Source organism: Rhamphochromis sp. 'chilingali', assembly GCF_963969265.1.
Source record: "Rhamphochromis sp. 'chilingali' genome assembly, chromosome: 13".
In the NCBI taxonomy this organism is placed as follows: domain Eukaryota; kingdom Metazoa; phylum Chordata; class Actinopteri; order Cichliformes; family Cichlidae; genus Rhamphochromis; species Rhamphochromis sp. 'chilingali'.
Window position 1 is genome coordinate 21,953,266 of NC_137940.1, and position 25,667 is coordinate 21,978,932.

General features: G+C 43.4%; 1 protein-coding gene across 1 annotated transcript in view; it reads right to left on the reverse strand.

Moving 5' to 3' along the window:
* tenm1 (teneurin transmembrane protein 1) overlaps window positions 1–25,667 on the reverse strand; it is a 198,384-nt gene that overhangs the window by 159,343 nt on the left and 13,374 nt on the right. Inside the window, exons 2-3 of the mRNA XM_080900924.1 lie at window positions 22,697–22,969; window positions 18,676–19,011 (exon numbers count right to left, since the gene is read on the reverse strand). Coding sequence (XP_080757050.1) covers window positions 18,676–19,011; window positions 22,697–22,913 — 553 coding nt within the window. The 5' untranslated portion in view covers window positions 22,914–22,969. The remainder of the gene's footprint in view (window positions 1–18,675; window positions 19,012–22,696; window positions 22,970–25,667) is intronic.

A 25,667-nucleotide genomic window follows, 5' to 3' on the forward strand; every position in this document is an offset into this window, starting at 1 on the left:
TGCTCCAATGAATCCCCCACTTCCTTTAAGTGTGTTTCAGTCCTTTGTATGGTTTGGTTTGACTTCCGCAGCTGTTCTGTCACATTAATATTTCCCCAAAGATGCTTCCTTTATGTTGTTGTGAGGTTTCATTTTATTGTACTTCCGTTGTGCCTTATTCAGCTTTGATTCTGTTGTGTCTCCTTTGGCAGCATTTTTATACTCGCTGGTGTTTCCTTTAGTCACGGTGCATTTGACCCCTCAGGGCCACCATAAACATCACGCTAGCTAAACATCTATAAAATCTGCATGATAGCCCTTTTCAACGGACACTTACCCCCCCTACGTTACAGTCCCTGCAACTGCTGACCTTGGGAGGGAGTAGACAAACTATTTGCTTCTCTTTTGTAAGAAGTTTTTCTTGCTTTAGAGCCCATTGCCATCATACAGGTGACCCCACGGGGCGGTTGTTGTTGCTGACAAGAACATGATCCCGCACTGGCTTCCCACCCACAAACACTGTCAGTTATGCTTGATGGCATGTTCAGCCAAGCCAGAAGCAATGCTGCCATGTCTTTGGGCAAGTGCTTTCAAGGTCCACAGCTGAGAGACACCGACAAAGCACAGGCAGTGCTTTTAAACCACTGTCAAACTACAGAGTACTCATTAATAATTGTATGACTCGTATACATCATGCGATACATATATTGGAAAATGCTGCTCTTACTTTAAACCAGCCTGGAACCACATTTCAATCTTTAACCGTCAGAAACTTGTTTATGGCGGATGAGTGTCGTGAGTGCTTTTTGTGGTAAAGAAATATGCTTTTCAGTGAAAAGACGAACCCCTCCTGTATGCCTCCATTTGAGTGCGTTTCGTGTTTTCATGTATCGACTGCGAAAGCGAATTTCCTCTCAGAGGATAATAAAGTTCCTGTCATCTTTACAGAGGTGCAGGGTTGTGCTGCCTTTGTCAATAATATCCGTGTAGATGTGTTTTCTCACTGCGCCTACTGCAGCACCGAGGACTAGTCAATATCCCACAATGCACCTCTGACCTGTGGGCAAACCTGCCTCGCTCTCCCTTTCAACTTCCGATGGAGATTGATTTTCAAGCAACTCCCACTCATATAAATGTGTCAATTGAGGAGAAATGAGAGGGGATGTATTTAAAGTGTAGACCAGGCTTTGAGCAGGAAAATACAGGGGAGCATTTCATCTGCCGCTAACCTGCAACCACGGCGAGCTAAAAGGCTTTGCATCATCCTGAAGGAAGCCACAGAGAAGAATCTGTTACCGATATTTTTGTTCTCCTGACCACAAAGTACAGTGTGGAAGTGCGAAGAGTGTTACACCATGGATGCATGATATGTGAGGCGCTATTCTAGGGTGAAAGTGTGTTTATGCTTGTATGTGTGTATTAGTGGGGTGAGGCAGAATCTAGGTCTGTGTGATGAATCTGTTTCAGTGGCAAGCAAGGTGCTGCTAGCAGCATGCCGTCTGTTAATTCACATTCGCCGCGGGTGGTTAGAGTCTGTGGCTGATGATACTGAGAGGTGTTGAGAAACGGAGGGAGAGAGGAAGAAGAGAGAGAGAAAGAGGCTTGACAAATGAACGAACACCATGTGCGGGTTGATCCCCAGATGTCATCTGTTGGCAAAACAAAACATATCTAGTCTAACTTCAACTGCGACTCCCTGACTTTTATTTTATGTTGCTCCAAAACTACAAAGTGTATACTGTGGCATGAAAGAACCCACTTTACATAAGAAATACTTTAGCTCAACGAGCCGGAGTGTAGAGCTACTCGGTGCTTGTTTAAGTAAAATTAGCGGGAGCAGCTATCTCAGCTGGAGACGTTTTGATCTCTGAGCCATCGTGTCTTCATTAAAGTATTAACCGATGATTGCAGCACCACCAACCAGCCATATTTATTCCAGCGGCAATTATAGCCTGTGTTACATCCACGCAATCACGACCTTCATCTGTGAAAAAAACCAAAACCATACTGAGCTGCCTCTCATTCGCCGTGCAGTGGTCATGAGAACATTAATCCGTAGATTTTTCTCTCTCATATCTTCCCTCTACGCCTCTAGCCAAACATTAGAAGTGATTGTGTACCATCCTACATTCATTCCGTTAATGTAGCACACAACTGCGCGTCTCACCCACTTTCCTCCCTCACCTTTTTCTTTACATCCCCTCAGCTGAGCTGTCAGGGGAGATCCATTCAGCGGAGAAGGTCCACATGTAAACAGCTCTTGCGTAAGTCCTTCCTAATCGCGATCACACCAGGAACGAAAACGAGGGCTTTGAGAACGAGAAATTGCATTCAGACAAAACTAAGATTTATATTTAGTTGCTTTTTTGGGGTGGGGGTTGGAGCCTTTGTGTGGCACAGGTCAAGAATACGGTTCCAAATCTGGTTTTGTGATGGTTGCCATCTCTGTTTCCTGTCTCGCAAAGGAGGAAGAAAAGATACCGCGGCACCACCCGCATCACATAAATCAGCCAAGAGAGCATAATGGCGAGGATTTGACTGAGGGCAACCAGGGGGCGAGATTTAGCACTCGTTCATTCCTGCTCCCATCTATTTCCCTCACTCTGCCTGTGTGCCGACCCGTCTCTGGTGTTGACCCAAAAAGGAAAAAGAAGAAAAGCCTGTGTCCACCTATTGTCGGCTGCACAGCCCATTAAATCTCTCTCTCTCTCTCTTTCTCATTCTGCAGCTACGAGGGGGCTCAGCTCACACTTCCCCCGAGGTGATCATCTCTCAACACATCTCACAAACCGGACTCATTTTTTGCGCGTTCTCAAACTGTACGTGCATCCAGCCCAGCCGGGCTGCAGTCTTTCCCTTTTTTACTCCACCACAGACAGAAAAACAATAGATGAATGTACCTCGGATGTAACACCAGACCCTCGAGGGACGGAAAGAGACCTTAAGAGGAGAATATCTACTCTGTCTTTAAAAAAAAAAAAACACCCAAAAAAGACAGAGATGTACAAAAAGGAAAGTGGCTTATGATGCTCACCTTCATGCTTCATTTTATATCCTTCTCATCATTTTCCTCCAATTAACAAATTAAATCAAACCCCTCCCCCAAACAGCAGCCTTCCAATCATAATTTAGGCACTTTGAAGCTTTTGGAGTAGCAAGTCTTTATTAGGACTGATATTTAAAGAGACTTGATGCAATGTCTTTTAATCTCCTAAAACCAAAATACAAGCGCAAACGTCTTAGGTGAATGAATTATACATTGTTATCTGTCCTCAAATGTGCCTCAAACATTAACATATCCAGATGGCTTACAATCTACAACAAGGATTACCTCTGAAATACTGTCAGATCCTCGTCTCGTTTGCAATTATGAACAAATACAATCTACTGCTTTAACTTGAGTTGCTCGTGTAAATGCGGGATACTTTATCCAAACACGGGTAGTGCTGGCAGGGAAAAAGTAAACGAACCCCTCTTGCTAGCGCAGGATTATAAAGTGCATAGAAAAAGAGTTGCAGTACACAAACAGAAGCCCAGCTGACTAGCATGAAGTCCACTCATTCATGATATGCCTATACAGCCACTTCCTCCTCCTCATTTTCTTGAATTTGATTGCTACTTTGTTTTCTGCCTTCATTTTCCTAATGATTGCTTGCACAGGTGTGCACCGTGTACCTCGGCATTTAAAGCTGCCTTTACTAAAAATAGTCACAGCATGTATCCTTGCATATACCTCGCAGATTAATGCTGCTGTCAATCATGTTGCTCCCTTTTCTTTTTTTTTTAAATGTACAGATTTTTTTGCTTTTAGTCTTTTATGAAGAGTCTCTTACTGGGCAACATAAAGATGGGGATTACGTTCAAATCCTTGGAACCACTTGTGCAGTGGGTGTAGCTCTGGAGGTCGAGTTAGTCTACCTGTGGGAAGTGCCGTGGTTCATCCCTGGCTTCTCCAATCCGCCTGCCAAGTATCTTAGAAAAGCACTAGTCCGTTTACCATTTGGCATGGCTGCTTCTGGGTGTCTTAAAGACTATAAGTACAACATCACCCTTTGGGCAACAGACAACATTGAGTTTAATTTAATTCATGTTTGTGCCTTGACATGGTGCCCAAAGAACGTTGGACACCAAACACATGCATCTTTCTTTTTGTCTTGCTTTAAGGAAGCCGGAGGTGTAGAGGTGATATAAATATCGTGACCACTGAGCGTGTGTCCTGTGTGGGAGCTTTATCAGTGCCGTTATCTTTTTCATTAATTCACTGGGTGTACTTTATTTCTAGAATTTCTTGGAGTTAGGGATTTATGTTCTTGTGTTCTGGTTGACAAATGTTTCTCGTTGGGAGATAAATGTGAACAGAAATCCTATAAAAGGAGAGATGTGTGAGATCTATGGTTGCATATGTGCAATTATTCAGTGTTATAATATCCACTTTTTGTAGCGAAAGTATACGTCTTTCCACCTGGAGGCATCCCGTTAGGATCCAACAAGGTATAGAATGTGTTTCTTTAGACATCAGCGTTTACAGATGGTTGTTTGTTAATTTCTTGGATGTATTCAGTATACCGCGGGGCAGCACGGTGGCACGGTGGTTAGCACTGTTGCCGCACAGCAAGAAGGTCCTGAGTTCAATTCCACCATCAGGCCGGGGTCTTTCTGTGTGGAGTTTGCATGTTCTCCCCGTGTTTGCGTGGGTTCTCTCCGGGCACTCCGGCTTCCTCCCACCGTCCAAAGACATGCAGCTTGTGGGGGTAGGTTCATTGGATAATCCAAATTGCCACTAGGTGTGAATGTGAGTGAAAAGGGGGTTATACAATTGATTGTGTGCCATTTCCTGCAATAGCAAAGCTACTTATAATCATGATGATTCATGTTGAGTTAATGTGCTGTTTGCACAGAGTCAGCCAAAGCATAAAATCTCAGTACGTTTCATGTAAAAGCTTGCTTGCATGTGCTCTTTCCATATCTCATTTTACCTCGTCTCTTCAGTGTTATGTGTACGTGTGTAATACTGGCCACAGCAATTACTGAATATTATCCACATTGGCCAGACTCACTGCACCGGCTGGTGTTGATCTGATTCTGCTCGTACACACACAATGAAAAACAACAAAAAAACAAAAAACATCTGTTTGGAGCAAAATACACTTACACACAGACACGAATACAAAGTGAACACTCCCTTGGAAGCACACGTAGACAAGCACACGCTCACCCTACCCGCCACATACGCACACATATACACACATACAAACCCTATCTAAATGACATTGTGCATCTGTTTGGACAGCGCTAGCACATTCAGGTTTTGCAAAACACTGGCAAGAGCTCTGCATTGGCCACGAGAAGCTTTTCCTACTGCAGCAGGGTGACCGGGTGACCAAGCAGCCATCCAATTGTCTGCCTGCTTCATTCCACACACACACATGCACACACACATGCGCACACACCGTCACCTGCAGACTACGCAATGCAAATTCAGTCCCATCCCCTCCCCTGACACCAACAGTCTCTTTTTCCCCCAGTCACCCATAAAATGCTCATGCCTTTAGCTTTTAGAGGCATTCCAAAACATTTTAAGAAGCGATTTATTTAACAGCATGATTATCTATCTGGTGTTCGAGCGATCTATCAAGCTAAGCGACTGGGTGTGCTATTACCGCCCGCTCCCCCAGCACAGGTGGCAGCTGTTTAGAGGACAAGCAAATGAGAAGCCCCGCCCCACCCAAAAAACAGACTAATTCTTGACGTATGTGTGAAAGTTTTCAAACGTACAATCTTTGCCACAGTGTGGCAAATTTGATTTGGTGGTCAATCTAGCATTCTGTGGCGGCACGCACATCTCTAAAGGAGTTACTTTTAAAAAATACAGATATATATAAAAATAAAACAGCCTCCTTTGCATGTTGAAAGCCTGGGGGTAATCCCATGTGTCTTAAATATGAAGGTGACGGCTTCTGCCAATCTGTCATGTCTCATCATAGCAAATGTATCTCTTCAGGGACCGCCAGTTTAGCATTAAGCATGTACATACATCACATCAATGCCACGAGACGAAAGCGCCCCATTTGTGTTTCTGACAGCTTTGTAGGGCCTCAAGGTGTGTGTGTGTTTGCACACATACACTGTGTGCACAGACAGAAAGAGGTACAGTGTCAGAAACAGACGGGAAAACAAACAGCAACAGAAAAAAAAGGCGAGGGAGCGAGTAATAAGCCAAGGCCTGGAGGAGTTTTCAGTTATTTACATATGCAGATTCTGGTCACCCTAGATCCCTTCCCTCATCAAGAGCAAACCAATTAAAAATTCATTTAATGTTTACCTTAATTAACCGTAACAATTAATGGCTTTCCAAAGTCCTATTGTGGTTTTTTCAATTAAAAGCTGTCTGTGAAAAAGGTTGCAATCCAATCCTATAAATCATACAGACAATTCTCCTCCATCCCAGGGCTGAAGTGAATGAGTGAAATAGACTCATACATCACTACTTTTCTCAGTGTGGCTTAAGCTTCAACTCGCACCTTACTTTAAAAAAAAGAAAGTAAGAAAACAAATAAAAGTAATTTTTCCTCAGATGTAGACAGGTTGTGTTTTCATGTCACTGTGTTCCCTGGCATGCGCGTGCATGTCCGACCATTCAACACTCCTATTGGTCAGCAGATTGTTGGGTAAGACCCAGCGGACCATTAGTTGTCCGAAGCTGCCAGGGCCGAGCGCTGATAATGACAGGTGGTGCACAAACCCTGGAGGTCTGACAGGCTCAGGGCATCGTGCCACGTAACAACAGCCTTCACTACTGGCACCATAACTGTGATGGCAGCCTTTAACGCTGGCGCTGACGCAGCTATGGCAGAAGAATCCCTGGCAGTTTGAGGACTGATGCGACAGAGGAGCAGCCATTACTACAAGTGGTTAAACTAAAATGGCAGCAACTGGTAATGGTGGGAAAACCGGCGCGCCGTTATTGCTGTGACTGGCATTTGAATCCCCGTGCAGGCTCAGATAGCGATTCTGATCGTCAGACTAACAATGAATCTGTGCGTTCATTATTCAGACGAGCTTTTTTCTTTTTATTACAGGAGACTGCTTAGCGACAGGTTCGGTTCATCAACACCGAGGATGGCATTGTGCAGGACGTAAAAGTCCCTGTTCACTTGTTCTCCCTCTTTCTCAGTCATTGTTCATTTAGGCTTTCGAGCTAACCATTCACACGGGCGTCTGTGCTCATACAAGCGTTTGAGACATAAGAGACATCAAAAATATTTGATTTCTGTTTTTTCTTTTCATCTTTTTTCTGTTTCATCCTCCCATCCAACCACTGCCTTGTCAGTACAGTTCATGCTTTCTACCACACCTCCAAAATACATAGCCCACTGACCTCCTCACACACAGAGAGCGCAAAAAACAGCAGGAGCGTGTGTGGGCATCCGAGTGTGCATGTGTGCGTGTCCGTACAGGCACCTTTGTGTCCTCCACCCCCTCTCAGCCTCTCTTCCCTAGTGCAGAACACTCTGATTTGCACTAATCTCTCGGTACACTCTCGGGGCTATTGTTCCTTTCTGCTGCGAGCTTATTCATGTGCCACTCACTGCGCTCTCCTCTCATTTTAATACCAACAGCGCTGCGAGCTAAAAACAGGCTTTAAGACTGCTTATTTGACTGTTTATGTTAAAAAAAGAGAAAAAAGTGTGTCTGCCTCTCACCTCCTCTGCTCTGTAGGTGACTGCAGGATTCTCTACAATTTAGCCGCCTATTAAAATGGCTGGACTCTGATGTTTCCATTGCAGTGTTTTTATGTATACAGCCTGTAGGCAGCCAGTGGACAGCTTGAGATGAAAGCTACGGCTGATGTTCTGATTTGATGACTGTTGCCATGGCAGCGGGATGATGATGGAGGAGGGGGTGAGGGAGAAAGAACAGAAAATTATCTCTCTCTCTCTCCCACCGCATCTGACTCTTTCTTTCTCTTCGTCTCATTTTCTCTCACTCACAAACACACATCCCTAACCCCGCATCAACCAGCTCTACAGTCCAGCAGGTCCTTCACTGGATCAGTGAGCTGTACGAGTCCATCATTAGGACAACAGGGTGGGGTCCGACATCCTGACAGCTTGTCAAGAACAGAGGCCTGCATGGCTAACTGCGTGATGAGACCACCATTAAAGAAGAGGAAAACCATACAACTGCACTGCTGCTACAACAAGGCACCTGGCGGATTCATGGTAACTCTTCAGCCTCTCCCGGATGGCTGAACGAGCAGTTCAATAAAAACTCTTTCTGGCTCCAGCGGATGTGTTTATAGCGTTTCCTCTGGCCAAGCGCAACACCAGGGTTAAGTTGATCATCTCTCACTCTGGTAAAATAGCCAGGGGAGCCCATGTACCTCTAGATCAACTCTACAACTTAAAGACCCTAAACGTTACAGCTTCGATGATCGATATGGCACTGAGCAATGTTCTTTACGAGCTAATAGACAAATCCATTCCTGCAAAACCCCTTGGGCCTCTGGAAGGCAAGAAGGGTGTTAAAGTATGTGGCTGTTTGCCTGATGTGTCCACTTAAACCTGCGCTTACACTCGCACACAAAACACACCAAAGAGGTCGGAGGAGAGAGCGGGATGGGGCTTGTGTGTCTCGTGCGTGTCCACATGTGCGGTTTCACCGGCACATCTGCAGACATCTCAGTTTCCGAGGGCATTGTCATTTCTGGATTCCCCTGAGGTTATCGAGGTCGTGGAGCTGCCAAGAGGAGATTTGTGTCTTGCAAGATCAGAAGGGGGGAAAACACACAAAATCCATTTCGTTCACATTGCTTAAACGCTCCTATCTGATACCCCTGGATAAGAGAGCTTACAGAGAGCTTACACGAGCCATGTGTAATTCCCTCACTATCTAATTAAAAGTCCAGATTGCCTAATAATTGTCAGAATTGCATCACACGGATCAGAATCCCATCTGAAATCTAACACCTGTTGCTGTTTCACTGAGTTCCATCAGCGCATAGAAATGGTAAGGAATGGTATTTCAAACATAGCTTTAACGCGCATCAAATGACTACTGTCAAAGAAAAAAAAAAACTCACCAGTGCCTTTTTTAATGATGGATCTTAGCGAGCCTCTCCGGCTCTCTCTCCACTCTCTGCTCTCCTGCTTTGTCTTTACCCGAGCCGTTCACGCTCTCATTAAACCGTGTGGTCAGTTTTTGTACTTCGCTCTCTCACCAGACGCCTTCCGTGCCCTCGCTAACCTTCCGCAATTTCTTACTTGAACACAGCTTGGTCAAACTTGACTGAAAAACTTTGGCACATCATTATAAAAATAATGGACCGTGTTTACAAAGGCTATGAGGCTCCTCTATGACATTGTGCAGTCCCCTAGGCCCTCGAGCAACCTAGTTTATAGTCGGCTTGTAACATTTATGTTTAAGGTAACATTCATGCTTGTCTTATTTCAAGGCAAGGACAACAGCCACACTATGAAAAAAATATATATTTTAAATGACTTTATTTGAAGGTCTAAAAAGGAGCAATCTATTTTGGGGCAATATGCCTCATTTAGTGTTGGTAAGTATAAACCCTGCAGCATCTACTCTGTTACAGGGTAACTTCCACACTCTAATTCAAGGCAGAGAACATTAATACTGCTTATCGTTCATTTACTGAAAAAAAGAGCATATTAAGAGAAATGACAATTAGTGAGGATTGCCTTCTAGAGTCTTTCTCCAGTAATTATAGTGCACTTTGAATTAGCGGTAAGTTTGTAATGCAGATGGAAAGCGCTGCATTGAAATCATGCCTGAATTCTCACAAAGACGTGTGAGTGAAACTGCTGTCGTCTCGTGGTTTGTTTTTTTAAATTGCTTTACTGCTACAATTGCCAAATATTTTTCCACTCGTGAAAAAGCCTCACACTTAAGCAATTAATCTTTTCATAGTCACAAAAAACTGACTTTCAACGCTTGTTTGTAAAGTCTCCAAAAAGATTGGTTAGTCTAACCGACGACACACGTCCCAAATGTTTTCCATTTACAAAGATTTTTTTTGTTTTAAAAAAGGGATCAAATTCTAATTTTTGAGATGGAAAAATGATTAAATTGATGGCATTCTGCAATCCATCTTGGACAGTTCCTTGTTTGAAAAAAAAAAATTGAAACGTATTTTAAACACATCAACAAAGAAATTAGTACTTGAGGGAAAATTTGTCTGAGAAATGAGTGTGGGCAAATTGAATTCAAGACCCGCAAGCTGTCAAGTGTAAATAAATTCATGTCTGGTGAGAATGAACGAGGAGGGGCCTTGCATTTTTCTGTTCAGATTATGTTTGGGCGTTAGATCACATGATCAAAGGCTTTTAATATTCATTTATTGACACGATTCCTTTGAAAACTTCATCTAATACCAGGCTGCTAAGCAGTGACAAAAGATAACACCCAACACTGAATACAAATGTTCAATTAATTAACAATCAATTACACAATAAAGTCATCTTGTGATCGCTTGGCTTTTTGTCTTAATGTGTTTACAACGTCTGCAATGGGTCAGATCGGCAAATCTGGGACAACCTACCTCGACCCATGGGAACGACAGCCACGCTGAGCCGTGTTTTCAGAGCACTGCTTTCATTAAGCCTGATTGGTAACTCGAAGACTGTAAATGTTTGAGGCAATTTGAAAACCCATTTTCTTCAAACCATTATCTGCAGAGTATGGCGGAAAGGGAACATTCAGACCTTTCTAGAGTATTAATTTAGCACCGCGATCAGACAGTTTTAAGGGAGTTGTCAAGTTTTTAAAAAGTAATGGACATCCTGCAGCCAATCGGGATCAAGTGCTTACTCAGGCCCGGGTAATTACACAGATATTTGCATTTAGCACAGAAAGTTATCTAGTATAAAGAGCGATAGGGCCTTTCGCTGGACTCCTGTTTGCGGACGCCTTGGAACCCGTTCATCTCATGGACGATGGATGAAACGCGCAGTGATATAAAACCAGGAGGCTGTCTGATACACGTCAATGTGTCAATCTCAAAAGTAGCGGGGAGAAAGATAAGCCTAAAGAAGAGGGTGACGAGTAAAACTGTTCAACTGATGAAAAACAAGTCAAGTAATTAGCATCTCATTATATGACAGCGCTGTAACTCAGATTATATAGCTAATGTTTGTTTTTATGATTATTATTCCACGCTGCAGTAATTCAGAAGACTGACACCTCTCTCTCATCAGCCCTCTCTCGTCTGTGTCTCAGCATTTACTATAGGCCTCTGACCGTCACAAAGTAACTGAACACCAGAGTCAATGACCCTCGCCATCATAAACCTATTTATTAACCCGGTCTTTTTTACTCAATTTATACGCAAGCAGCAGTGTAAAAGGCAACAGTGACTTTCTGAAGTCGTTTCAGCACAGCGGGGTTGCCAAAAAGTAGAGATGTTACTCATATGTACAGAATAGAGGAGCAACCTTTCATGGTTCAGTCTCAATTAGGGCTGCCACGATTAGTCGACTAGTCACGATTACGTCGACTATTAAAATCGTTGACGACAAATTTAATAGTCGACGCGTTGTTTGAAGCTTTGTAAGATCCCGAAAGACGCAGGAATAAGTAGTAGGATTTAAGAGTGTAATAATGGACTGAAACAGAAGATGGCAGCACTGCATGTATAAGGATGCCAGCTGCCGTTAAACCCAGAAGAAGAAGAAGCTGTGTCCCAGAATTCATAGCGCGGCCCAGCGCAGTTGTCAACAATGGCGGCAGCTAGTTAGTTTTAATATTACTCTTATTAGTCTTTTTGGGTCACAAAATAAAGTTTAACATATTTCCAGGCGAGAATGTAGCTGTGTAAACTTCAAATATCTGCTCAGTTTATCAAGACACCACATATTTTCAAAAGCGCTCGGACGTTTTCGGAGGCGTCTGTTACCCACTAGCTCGATAGCTAGCTGGGGGCAAGGCTCACTAGAGCCCGTGAGAACACCGGACTCCCAGCAAATAGTTTTCAAAGCCACCGCTGTCTTTCGCTACACATGTGATATAAGTCACTTAGATAACTTAAAAATGTTATTGTTTGGCTTTTTTTAGTATTTTATTTGTTCCTGAGTAAATCAGTTTGGCTGAGAAATAAAGTTATAGTTTTTACACAGCTGAATAAACGTCAAGCAGACAGCTGATTATCAGAAGTGTGAGATGCTTGAGAATCTACTCCCGTGTCCTGTTATATTTTAGATAGCAAGGAGCAGACGAGACTGAGTTTATTAAACTCCAACGAAACAATCTGCAGATTTCATTAAACTTTAATAAACTATCATCTTGTCTTTATTTTTAGTTAGCACATACCTTAAACACTTCAAGCTGTAAGCTAATGATATCTATATAAGAGCAGATGCATGCGGGTGCAATAAGCTGTACGTTTTACGTTCAATGGATCTGATTAGTCGACTAATTGCAAAAATAATCGGTGACTAGTCGACTATCAAAATAATCGTTTGTGGCAGCCCTAGTCTCAATAGAAGAAAAAAGGGCGGTAACCTGCTGGTGATTTGTAAAAAAAAAAATCGCAAGGTCACCTGGCGGGAGGCAACCTGTCTCTAAACAATTGCAGTGAACTGTTAACTGTTTGCTAACTGGTTTTATTTGGTTATAATCCTGTAAAACAGCAAGGTTGCTGAGCACCTTGTATCATTTTCACATTAAATCACTGCCCTGCAGCGACAATTTCACTGTTTTTGGAGGAGTTCTGCTTCAAATCTTTGAGGTTCTGCCAGGACTCTGAATCTGAATACTTAATGTGAATTTATGTGTTTGCAGACGGCAACAAACCTGCCAATTGTTTGACAGTTTGCCACAGATAATCACGTATTACCACAAACAGATTGCATGTAATTGCTACCTTAACCCCATTCAGTTGCAGACAGATGGCAGACTGACTGCGTTTGCTCTTTTATTGTCATCTATGTGCACCAAATAACCATTTCAAAAGCCAACAAGATCAAGAGGTCATTGAACACGGTTGCAATAATTTAGTTTGCGCTGTTGTCTCCAACACAGTTTTGTGACTGTAGCATTACACATAAAATAACAGTTAAACAAATACTATGTATCTTTCTCAATAAACTGATATTTTTACATCCCTGTTTTTATATGGATTAAACACAAAAGCGCAACTGGGTGGTGAGACTAGCTTCTTTCTGTGTTTCTCTACTCTTCAAAGAAATCAACTAATGGGTTTCCAGCTTAAGCTTCATAGTTAATGGCAGGTTTGAACTAGAGATGGCACGATACCACTTTTTTATGTCCGATACCGATATCATAAATTTGGATATCTGCCGATACCAATATGAATCCGATATAGTGTGTTTTTTTAATCAATAATAATAATAATATAATTTAATATATTGCTGCATTTTGTATAAGTTCATACTCAAGTTTAAATAAACAATAACACTAAAGCTATTCTGTTATACCTGTATGTAAAAAATATACTGCACCGAAAATATTTCATAGTTCAGCAAAACTGATCAATCTAATAAACTTAAACCTACTCAATCCTTCCTATTCTGGTATTTTAAAGAGTACTTAGCAGAAATATTAAGCAACCTAACTAATAGGGTTGCAAACTCCCAGCAAAAAGAAAAAGAAAAAGAAAAAGGGAACCACCCTCCACCTTATGATGCTTAATTGACGTAATCAACTTTAATTTGATGCAGTGTGGAAAAAAAAATGCGCAGAAATAAATTATTTTTCTACAATAATTAAATAGATTCAACATCTTTCTTCAACAGAATTGCAGACTGCACAGATGGTACCTTCCCAAAGGAAAAAGTAGTATAGCTTACTAGGGTATATTAGACTTAACAGTTACTATATACAGCAATGGACTTCTATACATTTTACATAAGATTAAAACTTTGGGTGTAAGATTCAGATAATTATTTATTAAAAGCTAGACATTTTAAATGAGAATAAGAAAGAAAAGTATGTCTTTGTGCCCCCCTTGTCCCTGTTCATGCCCTATCGGCCCCCCTGGCTAAACTTTGGTAGATCCGCCCCTGCACAGTTACCAGCCGTCAGCTACATAGAAAAAGATCCTGGTGTAGAAAGTAATATTAAATAAATTCTAACAACAGCTTATCAAGCTTAAACGTGCTGCTGTTGTTCAGCCGCTGGTTTCCTCTTTCTGGCGCAAAGTGGGCGATAAACAAACAAGAGAGACGGACTAGCGACAGAAAAGCCGATCAGCTGATCACTGATCAGTTTCATGATTGAAGTAGCAGCAAGAAGAGGGAGGGAGAGAAGAGGCGGTCGCTCCATATATCGGTTGTTAAGCTTAACGTGGGAATGCTTTACAAACATTCAGAGATGAACTTACACACTTGCTTTACTTCTCTCTGGGATAACTTCCTCGGAGATGAAATGCTGGTTTGGTAGCGAGGCTACAAATACACACAGCTGCTTTATCACGTGACCACACTGCTCCGACGTGCTACGGATATGGGCCGAGTTACGCAGTGTCACAAGTTCTGTGAGGTGCTTTTTTTGATATTTAATGGATCAGATTACATTTTTTATTTCTCTCCGATATCCAATCCAGTAATTTACATCAGTATCAGACCAATATGTAATATCTGTCTCAAGCCTCTGCTTTTTGGGGGAAAAAATATTTGTAATAGGTTAAACAGGATTTCTCCCGCACACGGGACTAAAGCTGCAGAATCTAGTCTATAAAAATTACAGAGCCCCTGAGACTAAGGAGGTGTGTGTGTGTGTTTCATTTGACCACAGTTCTGCCTGATTCACTTTGATTTCAAGTCCACAAAAATAGAACTAGTGAGCATGACTGGACTTAGTCTGTTGCTTACAGCTGAATGTGGGAGTCTTCCCTCTAGGTTTATTAATATTATAAATCCCTGCAGCTACAGAGGGAGGACTGATATGTGCATCACCAAAGCCAAAGATTTGTTTTGTGCACATTTATGCATGCAGCACAACAGGGATGGCATTTTAAATTATTCATATATACTAGTGCTGTCAAAATTATCGCGTTAATTGTTAAGATCAACGCGAAATGTTTAATGCATTAAAAAAATTTAACGCTGATTTTGTTTTTTTATTAATTTCCTGTAATCTAAGACCTTTAAATTCATGAGCACCTCTGGAGGAGGGGGCAACAGTGTGCTATGCTGGCGTTTGGCCTGACAGAAATGATTAGAAGAAGAAGAAGAAGTGACACCATGCTACTATCTAGCTAACACTAGCTAACACACGCAAGCATGGACGAGGGCGGACTTTTGGGTGGAAAGTTTCTCTTTAAGAAGTTGCCTGATGGCTTGTTGGACAAAACGAGAGTAAGATGCACAATTTGCAACGCTGAATTCAAGTACCACAGAAGCAGTTCATCACTGGCGTATCACCTGAGAGCAAAACACCCAACTGAATCCACCTCTACGGGACCTCGCCAGTCTACGCTTCAGGAGTATGGTGCTTGTGGACGAATAACAAAAAATGTGAGAGAAAAGGTAACCAATTCCTTGGTTGTTTGGATAGCTAAAAACTGCCGACCAGTTAGCATAGTAGAAGATGATGGACTGAGAGAAGTCATTCGTGCTGCATCAGGAGATGAGTGTTACAATCTGCCCTCGAGAGGAACCATTGTGTCGAGACTGCACACTTTGTATGGGGACCAGAGGGCTCAGCAGTCCAGCAAGCTTGTGCAAGTAAGGAATGTCGCTCTCACCGGAGACCACTGGACTTCGGTGAACAACGATAATTACTTAAAATATAAAGAATAAAAAAATGTAATTGGAGCCAGGCTATTAATAAAGTAATTGCGATTAATCGCAATTAATAACAGAAAATTGTGAGATTAGTTAGTTAATTTTTTTTAATCTATTGACAGCACTAATATATACACCTAAAAACATAAACAATGAAATGGATTTCTTAGCTTTGCTACACTTACACGAGCTGTCACACTCAGACTTACACAGTTTACAAGCTCAAGTCAAAAGATTTATTGCATGCTGGCCACCCGAAGCCTGAACTCCTTCAGTCAGTTTTACTGTCCAGTCCATTTATTCTGCAATACAACTATCGTCTTTCTGATGATTTGTTATCATGTTTTCTCACTAACCTGTAGTTGGTACACCTTCAGGTCACTCACTCCAGAGCATTCCCAGCCAGCTCCTTTTGGGATGAACTACTTTAGAATCAGTGTTCACTACCACTCCAGGTTTCCAAGTCTTATGTAATGCTTTCCCAGATAAAAGTATACTGCAACCCATAATTTTAGACTGACACCTGGTTGTCCACATACTTTTGTCCATGTATTGTAAGTGGTGTACGTGTGTGTGCATCTCCCAGTAGTGAACTCCAGCTGAACTACACTTTCTTTCTACTGCCAATCTCCTCTGTTCTTGCGATGAACTGTCGTCAATTCGGGGTGTTGATGCTTTCCTGAGTTTGTCAGCAGGTCTGACTGGCGCTCGAAAATGCCTGCAGCCTTCCTCAAGGGAGGTGTCACAGTTGGACACACACACCCCACCACACAGCCTCCCACACACACACGCAAACATGAAAGAGAATAAAGACAGACATCTGTACAAATGTGGCTTCACACACAAGCTGAATCTCCTTTTCTTTTACTCTTTCTTAATCTGTCGAGCCCTCTCTCTATTTTCTCACACCTACACACACACACACACACACACACACACACACACACACACACACACACACACACACACACACGGGGACTAAATTGACTTGTCAGCTTCAATCAGACCAGGAACAAAAGGATTCCTGCCAGTTTGAAGCTGACATCATTAATAGGTTTGGGGGGGGGTGAGCTCTGAAGACAAAGGGAGTGCAAGGTCGGGCCGACTTAAAATGCACTTTCATTTTGGCAGGGACGTTAGCTTTTAGATTTCAGCCCCTTCACGCCAACATCTTTTTGCGAGTGCCTCTAACTTTCATTATCGCCCGGGAACAGAGGGGCGTGTGAGACTTTGTTGTGCTGATGGAGAGAAATGTGACATCCATAATACATTTCCTATTAGAGGATGCCACGCATGGACACACCTGGCCATGTCTCAGAGAGAGATGGACAGGAAGAGGATAAGAATAAATGGGCTGCTGCCGGTGGTGGAGAGGGAATAAGGTTGCAGAGTAAAAAGGATACGGACGCAGCAGAGGAGCATAGGTGTGAGTGAAAAGGGGGGAGAGCGTGTTCTTGAGAAAAGTTTGGAGAGAGAAACACAGGACATGCATTACATCATCATGTGACACATGAAATCCACACATAAACCGGCTTTCCTGGTGCACTGTAGCAGCAAAGCCCAACACTTTGAACATTTTAATCCTCCCCTCTTACGTCTGTGACTTCATCCATCCTTATTCCCTGCTGTCTGCTTCATTCAAAGCTGCCTCCACCTTTTTTTCTTTTCTTTTTTTTTGCAGTTTTAATTCTGACCCCGGATAAAGACAGAGTCCCTCATCTGAAATGGTAATATCTTTGGACCATATGCACGCAGCCATCACAAATTGGTTACTGTGTACTGCTGCAAGCATTCCCACTCTCTCTCACCCTCATTTTCAGTGACGCTGACTTCCTGTCCAGTGCACCAGCTATTCCCAAGCATCCCAAAACCTTTCTAGCTCCTTTTTCGCTCTCTCCTCTGTCTTCCCAGTCTTTCACCATCTTTGTCTAGCACTCACTTGAAACTAGCGTCTCCTTCACCTGTTTTACCCTCAACCACTCATTCCCTTTTATTCTCATTCTAATTATACCATTACATTACCATTTCTATTCTCTCATTTGCATTTTTTGCTTGCCCCTTCTCCTTCTCCCCTCTCTCTTTTTCTCCATCACCCTTCCTTTTCTCAGCCACTGAATACGTTCCACCTTTTTTGCGGCACATAAACAGACAGTGCCCTTGGGGACGGGTTGGAGAGCTCTGTCTTTGTTTGCGTGCACCTCTAACTAACTCTCCATCTGCAGGGAGCCCAGCCAAGCCCAGCAGCGCAAGACAGATAGCTGGCACCATCCCAGGCTCTTCTCTAGTTGGCCCAATATCTTCACCCCCTCCCCACCTCGCCTGCCTCTCAACTTCTCCTTCCTTCTAGGCTAGAGTCTTCCCACAGAGGCGGTTGTCAGATGCCCTCAGGCAGCCATTCAGGCACTGTAGACATGGGACCGCTACAATTCCTTTAATCCAAAATCTCCAATCCTTTTTCCAACTCATATTCTGTGGATGTTCATCATTGGACTTTCCTTGAGCTCAGAGTCAACCCCAGCTTCACCTTCAATAAGAGCTCACTTCAGAGACTAAATAACCAATAGTACATTTACTCTATTTAGTCACATCAAATAGCCTTCAAAGAAAGAGGAACTTAAGCATTAGCTTTAGTTCGAATACTGAGAGTTTCAATCACGCAATGGACCAGGGGTGTAACTTAAATCTCAAAAAAAAGAAGAATGTTAGGTGTTGTTTTTCTTTTTGCGTTTATTTTGCGTCTCTTTTCTATAATGAGGCTATAAGTGTAGGATGTGAAACACCATCTCACTTCACCACATGCTGCATTCTCCTTGCTTGTAGAAAAGAAAATCATCAAAGGTGTGCTACTAAATTATCTGCCAAGCCGATCTCCACTGCTGATGGACAATCCCATTAACGAGTAAGAAGAGAGGGTTTTTTCCCCACTCACCATTGTCAGGCTCAGACTTCCTGTCGTGCTCGGTGTCAGTTAGAGAGAGGGCGGAGTTGGCGCGGCTCGTGAGGCAGGAGCTCTGCTCAGACTTGAGGCCGCGCATCCACATGTGCTGCAGGCCGTGAGCGGGAGACGGGTCCACCTCCGGCTCCGTGTCCACGTCCGAACCCACACCGAGGGAGTAGCCGTGGCTGTGGACGTGCCCGGTCGGTCCAGAGCACAACACTTCCTCTTCCTCCTCCTGATGCTGCTGATGCTGCTGCTGCTGCTGCTGCTGTTGGTGGATGTGAAAGTCTGGGCTCCTCAACTGCCCGGCCTTACAGAAGTCTAAATCTAGAGGGAGGGAGGGGAGACATGCAAAATGAGCACGCACAGCCAAAGAACTGCAAAGCCTCTAATACTGGCGTGTGTTTTTTATTTGCTTCAGCGACTAAGCTGACCAGGTGTTTGCTAAAGACAGGCATTTACAAGCCAAACAGCGAACACCTCCCAAATTATTCCAACAGGCAGGCTGTTATTTGAGCAAGCATTTATTAAAAGTTTTTTTTTTTCTTCTTCTTTTTTAGCAGAGGTCCAAATCAAAATGTCAGCCTCAATTTTTCTTAACCATTTGCAGTGAGGCTATATCCTGTTCGGGCTGCCCGATGTGTGTTATTGAGCTCGAGATGTATTGAACTGCTGCTCAAACAGAGCACTGATCTCATCTATATTCTCCTTGGTGGGGTGAAGAGATCAGATAAAGATCAAACCTTATTAATATTGACTCAGACTGAGGGAAAAATTGAGCCTCATATGCTTTCAGGTATTAGAACGCCCTCCAATCCCGAGCATCAACCTGTTATCTGAGAACATCAGATATACTGTGTTAGTCCTCTGGTTACACTTCAATTCAATTCAATTCAATTGAGTGCTACTTTTTTTTTCCTGTAGAGGCAGTTGAGTAAATTTTCTTTCTCACCACATGAGTTTTCTGTTTAGAATGTATAAGTGGAAGTGAAGGAACTGATGTAATTGTGAAGAAATGAGGGCATCAATTGAAATCCATATAGATAGCAGCCTGGTACCACAGGCCCCTCTGAGAACAGAGGAAAGAAACACTTCCCTTCCTTCTCACTTAGCGCAGCTAATACGCGTGTTAGGTCAGGTCCTCTGAACATGAACCGCAGCGTTTCAATAAAAGCCGCAGTCCTGTTGACCACTTCATTGACCAGCGATGTGTCCTGCTGTGCCTGTTTGATGGGGTCAAGACCAAGTCTGGCTCACATACTGTTCTGCTGGAATTAAAGCAGCCAAAGATTGGTCACCACTCCACACTACTGTTTAGTTCAAATTGGCTGCAAGAGGGCAATTTGGAAGCAAATTGGCCATTTCCCAGTAGCAACAAACACGGATTGACTGCAAACTGAAAAGTTGTCTAACCGCTTTGTTTTGAAACATATTTATGATAAAACAAGAGGCCGGGGGTGGAAGTGATTAGAGCGACAATATTTTTCTTTGAAGAACTTCCCATTTCCTGCCATTACAGTCACCCGCTCAGGCCTCCGGACTATTTATGTGACTGTTTTATATTACTGTGCTTTCTTCCAATCTCGTAAGTACCTGTCATGAGCAAAAATCATTATTTGCCAAGCAGTTTGGGTAAAACAATCACAAGAAAGTAGGCTGAATATAATGTACAAAATCCCTGAATTGGATCCCAAATTTTAGCTTTGTGTTTCTTTCTCTGTTTGAGTTAAGAGCTTGCACATTTATAAAAGTATTTCTAACTCTTTCAATCAAATATGTAATTAAACTTGGGGTCATATATAGAGTCCACGTTGGGACTGTAGCACTGTTGCCTCACAGAAAGAAGGTCCTGAGTTTGACTCCGCCGTGTGGCCGGAGTCTTTCTGTGTGGACTTTGCATGTTCTCCCCGTGTTTGCGTGGGTTCTCTCCAGGTTCTCCGGCTTCCTCCCACAGTCCAAAGACGTGCATTTATTGGGGTTAGGTTAATTGAGGATTCTAAACGGCCACTTGCTTTTTAAAATCTATTCTTAATTACAGATTAGGTTTGATTAACTAACTGAAGTCTCTCTAAAAGGAGAGAAACTCCGAGAACCCGTCTGAGACACTTTTAATTGTTATTGTGCACACTTAGCAATAATGTTTGTAAACCTAATGAACTCGGGGCACGTACACTGCCCCTCTGTGTGATCGGCTGGGATCATGCGCAGCGCTTTTATTTATTTGTTTATTTTTTTGCTCTTTTTAGTATAAGAGTTGGCAGGAGCCTTGTATGTTTATGTACAGAGCAGTTTACAGAGAACTTCTGGTTTTGTCTATTTGGTGTCATCAGAAGGTATTTTGCAAGAATGTGAAATGAATTAGTTGGAAAAAGGTTCATAAATAATCAGATTCTTACTTAATTCAAATATTTAAACTGTGATGCATTTCTGGCTTTCTAAACAGCATGCTGAAAAAGCACAAATTAATTAGCATCCATTAGTAGAGGAAAAAAATGTAATTATTTTGGTCATTCGTTTTCAGCTCTGTAAAATGGTCACGTCGCTGGGGACCTGGCTGTCTATCTGGCCATCTATCAACAGTATCTGTCCAAAGTAAACAGGCTTAGCACAGACAGGTGCAGCGCAGAAAGGAGGTGATGTGGGATTAAATGGAAAGAGAGAGGAATTTGTAATATTAGTGGATAGTGAAACACGTGGGAAAAAGAAAAGGAAGGATAGGAACCGGAAGGAACGGGAGGAGAGGGCAAGATGGGGAGGCTTAAAAGATGAAGGAAAATATGAAGAACATGGGTGGGGAATTAAATGAGAAACGAATTGGCTGATCTTTGTCACGAACACCGTAATCCATTAAAAATGTCACTGGAGGCAATGTCCCCCCTTAACAGTTGGTTACTTTGGTAGGGTATACTATATATAACTCTGTGGCCCAAAGATGAACAGATGTGCTTTGCAGAACCGGCTGCCATTGACATTTGAAAGGCTGCTTTGGGGGGGTCTCGTGCACCTTACCATATGACACTGATGGCAGGGGATGTTGTTTGTTATGGAAACAGAAAGGCGAGTAACTGCTGAAAAAGGCAAGTGCTCTTTTGACACCGCAGTGTCGTGGAATATATCGAGGCAGCATCATTATGACTAATGGCCATTGACAGGTTGCCATATGGGCAAACAGGACGACAAAATCCATAGCAGGTGGCATTCAAACCATGAAATCCCTGGAGCGGGCCGCTTGTCAGGAGTTGTAACCGTTATGAATGGCTAATGTCGCTTGTTAGCATGGTGGGTAGGTCTTGCAGAGGAGCACAAGGTTGAGATAGTGGAAAGAGTATCTATTGATCACCATGAACCCTGCACAGTGGCGTGCTCCCGATGAGGTGCTGCTTCTCTTTTAACACCACACATGACCTGCATAAAAGCCATCCATCACAGCGCATGCTGGCCCATTTCTCCTCCTGTCACCAACAGGGAAGACATTTTTCGGTGTGTACGTGTCGGGGTGTGTGTACGTGTCGGGGTGTGTGTACATGTCGGGGTGTGTGCACGCGCGTATATGCAAGCGTGTGTGCATGTATGCGTGCCTCTGTCTGCCCGTGTCAGTATCTGTGTGTGTGTGTAATGAAGGGTGGTGTTCCACCCCAAGTGAGGCCAGAGAGGTTTGGGGTTGACCTAGTTTAGCTGTGGGAGAGAAATATCACCTCCGTGGAGAAGAGGTAATTGGCTGCCTCCGACTGTCCTTCTGGCTCATTGTGGACTGTAATAGGTAATTCACAGAGGTCTTTGACCTCTGTGTGTGTGTGTGTGTGTGTGTGTGTGTGTGTGTGTGTGTGTGTGTGTGTGTGTGTGTGTGTGTGTGTGTGTGTGTGTGTGTGTGTGTGTGCCTGCCTGCCTATCTTTTGGTGCCAGTATCCATTTGAGTACACATACAGTATCTTTGCAACCGCGTACGTATATTTCAAGGTAACTATATCCAGCCTAAGCATGCCCTGATAGCATGATAAGCGTGACCTTGTACCTTGTTGGGGTTGGCTGTAGTTGCTCTGCCTTTCCCGATGTGAACCGAGGGTGAGGCGAAGCTCGTGTGTGTAGTCAGGCAGGGTCTCGCGTGATGTGTAGGAGCGGTGATGGGTGCGCCCATCCTCACTCTCATCGGATGAGCTGGTGTAGGACATCTCCATTTCATGGCGCCCCTTAGACAACGGCTGGTAGGGTTTGCTGTCCATCTCCTCCATGGCTCGCAGGGCTCCACTTTAGTCACTCAGCACAGCCACAGCACAGAGCACAGAGTCTGGAAGAAAACGAGGCGGGTGAGACGCAGGGCAATGGGGTAGAAACAGCGAGGAAGGGAAAAGGGCAGCAGGGAGAAAGAAGAATGGGCCAGCAGTGGAAAATGAAAGGAAACGGGATAAAACGGACAGGGGCAGAGGAGAAAAATAGCGCAAAAGTCTATTATTGAACACAGTGGAACAGTATTGCAACATCTGCTCATTCCAATTACAGCAGACATTCATAAACAGCATTTGGCTTCTTTCATATTTCACACCAAAGGTTGCTCCAAATCAATACGCTCAGAAGGGACCGCGATGGTAGCCATTATGTCCGCACGTGTTTGAAAAAAAATTGGCCCAAATAAAGCAAAGCTTAGTGTTCTGTCAGTTGCGGTTTCTATTTTTCCTCTCGCTACTTTAAGCTTTATCTCTCTTTTACAGACGAGCATTGACAAGCTACGAATAAATCTACAAATTTGTCGCTGAGAGCCGTGTCTCTCACTCTCATTAAACGCTGTGACTCACCAGATTCTGAAGTAATGATGAAATGCTATTAGAAGCCAGTCTTTACAGTGTCATTGCCCTCCCGAATGGAGTAATGATAAATCAGCTCTTTTGGCTCTATTCAGCTCCGATTCTCTTGTTCTTCTTTCAACCACATCAAAATCTGCTTCCGATAACGTCCATCGCTATATACTTATACCGCCAAACTAATGATTGATTGGGACGACGATTAGAGCACAGAAGACGTGATTAGAAAATACTTCATTCATATTAGTTCTCTTTCATCGTGCCCTGCTCGAGGCCTTTCCAGCCTATTTCCTGCAGTTATAAAGCTTCTAAATGGCGCTTGAGAGGGTCATTGCTCATAGAGACAAAGTGCTATGGTATTGACCTCTTCAGGGAGTCCTGTAGTCCATATATCAAAGCCATTAGAGCGTGCCTGCTCAATACCTCAGAGATCTGCGGCATAGGGTGATCACCACCCGCCTGATACAAGTTTACAGCTGACCTTTCTACCACTGCAGTAACGCTTTTATTCCACCTGAAAGCCTCCCTAGCCTGGCCTTGCACTCACCCTCCTCATCCCCTCCATGCATGCACACACACACACATGCAGACCACCCACTGACCTCTGACTCGCGCATTCATCTTGCACACACCCCCACCCTAAAAGCTCACCACTAGCCTTTGCTTGCATCCATCTTTCCCCCTTTAAGCACAACAGGGCCTTTTAAAGTGCACAAGAGCATTTTCTGTGCAATTATCTCACTTCTCAGTCCGTACAGTAGCGTACAGTAAGCTTCTCCGGATTCACTCGCACGCATGCTTGTGGTTCTCTCTGCAATCATGATGCCTTTGGTTTTGATTGGCAGAAGTTATTGCAAGGAATCAAAGCCCGCTATTATCTCAGCTGCCCTGTCAGAACGGGATTGACTGGTGTCACCTTCTCTCTGGTACGGTGAGGAGCGAGTATACATTACCCTGTGAGCTCTGAGCTTGCTTCAGGCACTGACTGCTGTCTGTCTCTACAGAGGCTCTCTGTCCCGTTTTATGTCTGTCTTACATTTACACAGAAAAATGAAAGACTGCAACGCGGCACAAAGGGGCATCATCTTGTTCCTCCGCCGCGCGTTTGAACTCACACAGATGGTGTAGTGAACATTGCTCTTAATAAATGTAGTTGCGCTTGTATGTGACATGTATAATTCCCTCTTTCTTGTACCGGTCCACCTCTGCTTTCCCTCCTCCCCGCTCTTCCCCTGCCTCGCACGCTCTCCGCCCTCCACCTTGTCCTTCGAGGCTCCTGCGTTTAGAGAAGTAAGCCTGCTGGCGGGGGTTATTCCTGCTAATTCTAGCCCACAGTAGGGTGCCCATTAGGGGGGTTGATTCTCGGTTTTGATGTTGAAACCTGGAGATTGTTTCCTAGAGCCAAGCTTGCTTCAAACAAGTCACAGGGGCGTTCTCTAGGACAAGTCAGCATGTGCCACCTGAGCTCAACACCAGGCGAGATTCACAGCTGAGGAATAACCACCTTGGGGCAGAGTGGGCACATTGGCTCAGCTACTGGCAACTCTTCCAAGAGAAAAAGCACAATTGCTCTGAAAAGGTCCAAAGATGTTGTTATAATTAGCTCCGTGCTAGAGTAAATTTTTAATATAGGATTCTTTCAGACCATCCTTACAAGGTTTGTATCATCTCTCATCATTTATTTATACACTTGTAGAACACGGGACTACACGGTGCATTTGTTAAGCTAAGTGCTTCATTGTATCACCATACTGCCAGTTACTAAAAATGATCATAGTCTGATTGCAAATGCAAAGACAGACTGACTGGGAGACTGTAAAAAAACGTATAAGCTATAAGATATGTGTCACAAATCGATTATGGGTGAATATTTTTATGCACTGAATCTCTTATTATTCGGTTAATAGCATAATAAACGTGTTTCTGCTATGAATGGAAAGCAGTGATAAAATAGAAATAGAAAATCTATTCTCACTTGTTAGATAGACACAAACAATATGGGAAACATATGGGCTGTTGCTAAGGTGATCAAGCAGCCTGCATCTTAGGAGGAGGAGCTATGTATTTAGTATAACTTTGAATTTAGTTTTAGCTGTTCTGGCAGCCAGAAATATCTCATTTTTGCATTCTTCATGGTTGTTAATGTTTTCATCGGTAAGGAGATTATAGGCCTTGACCCTGGAGGTA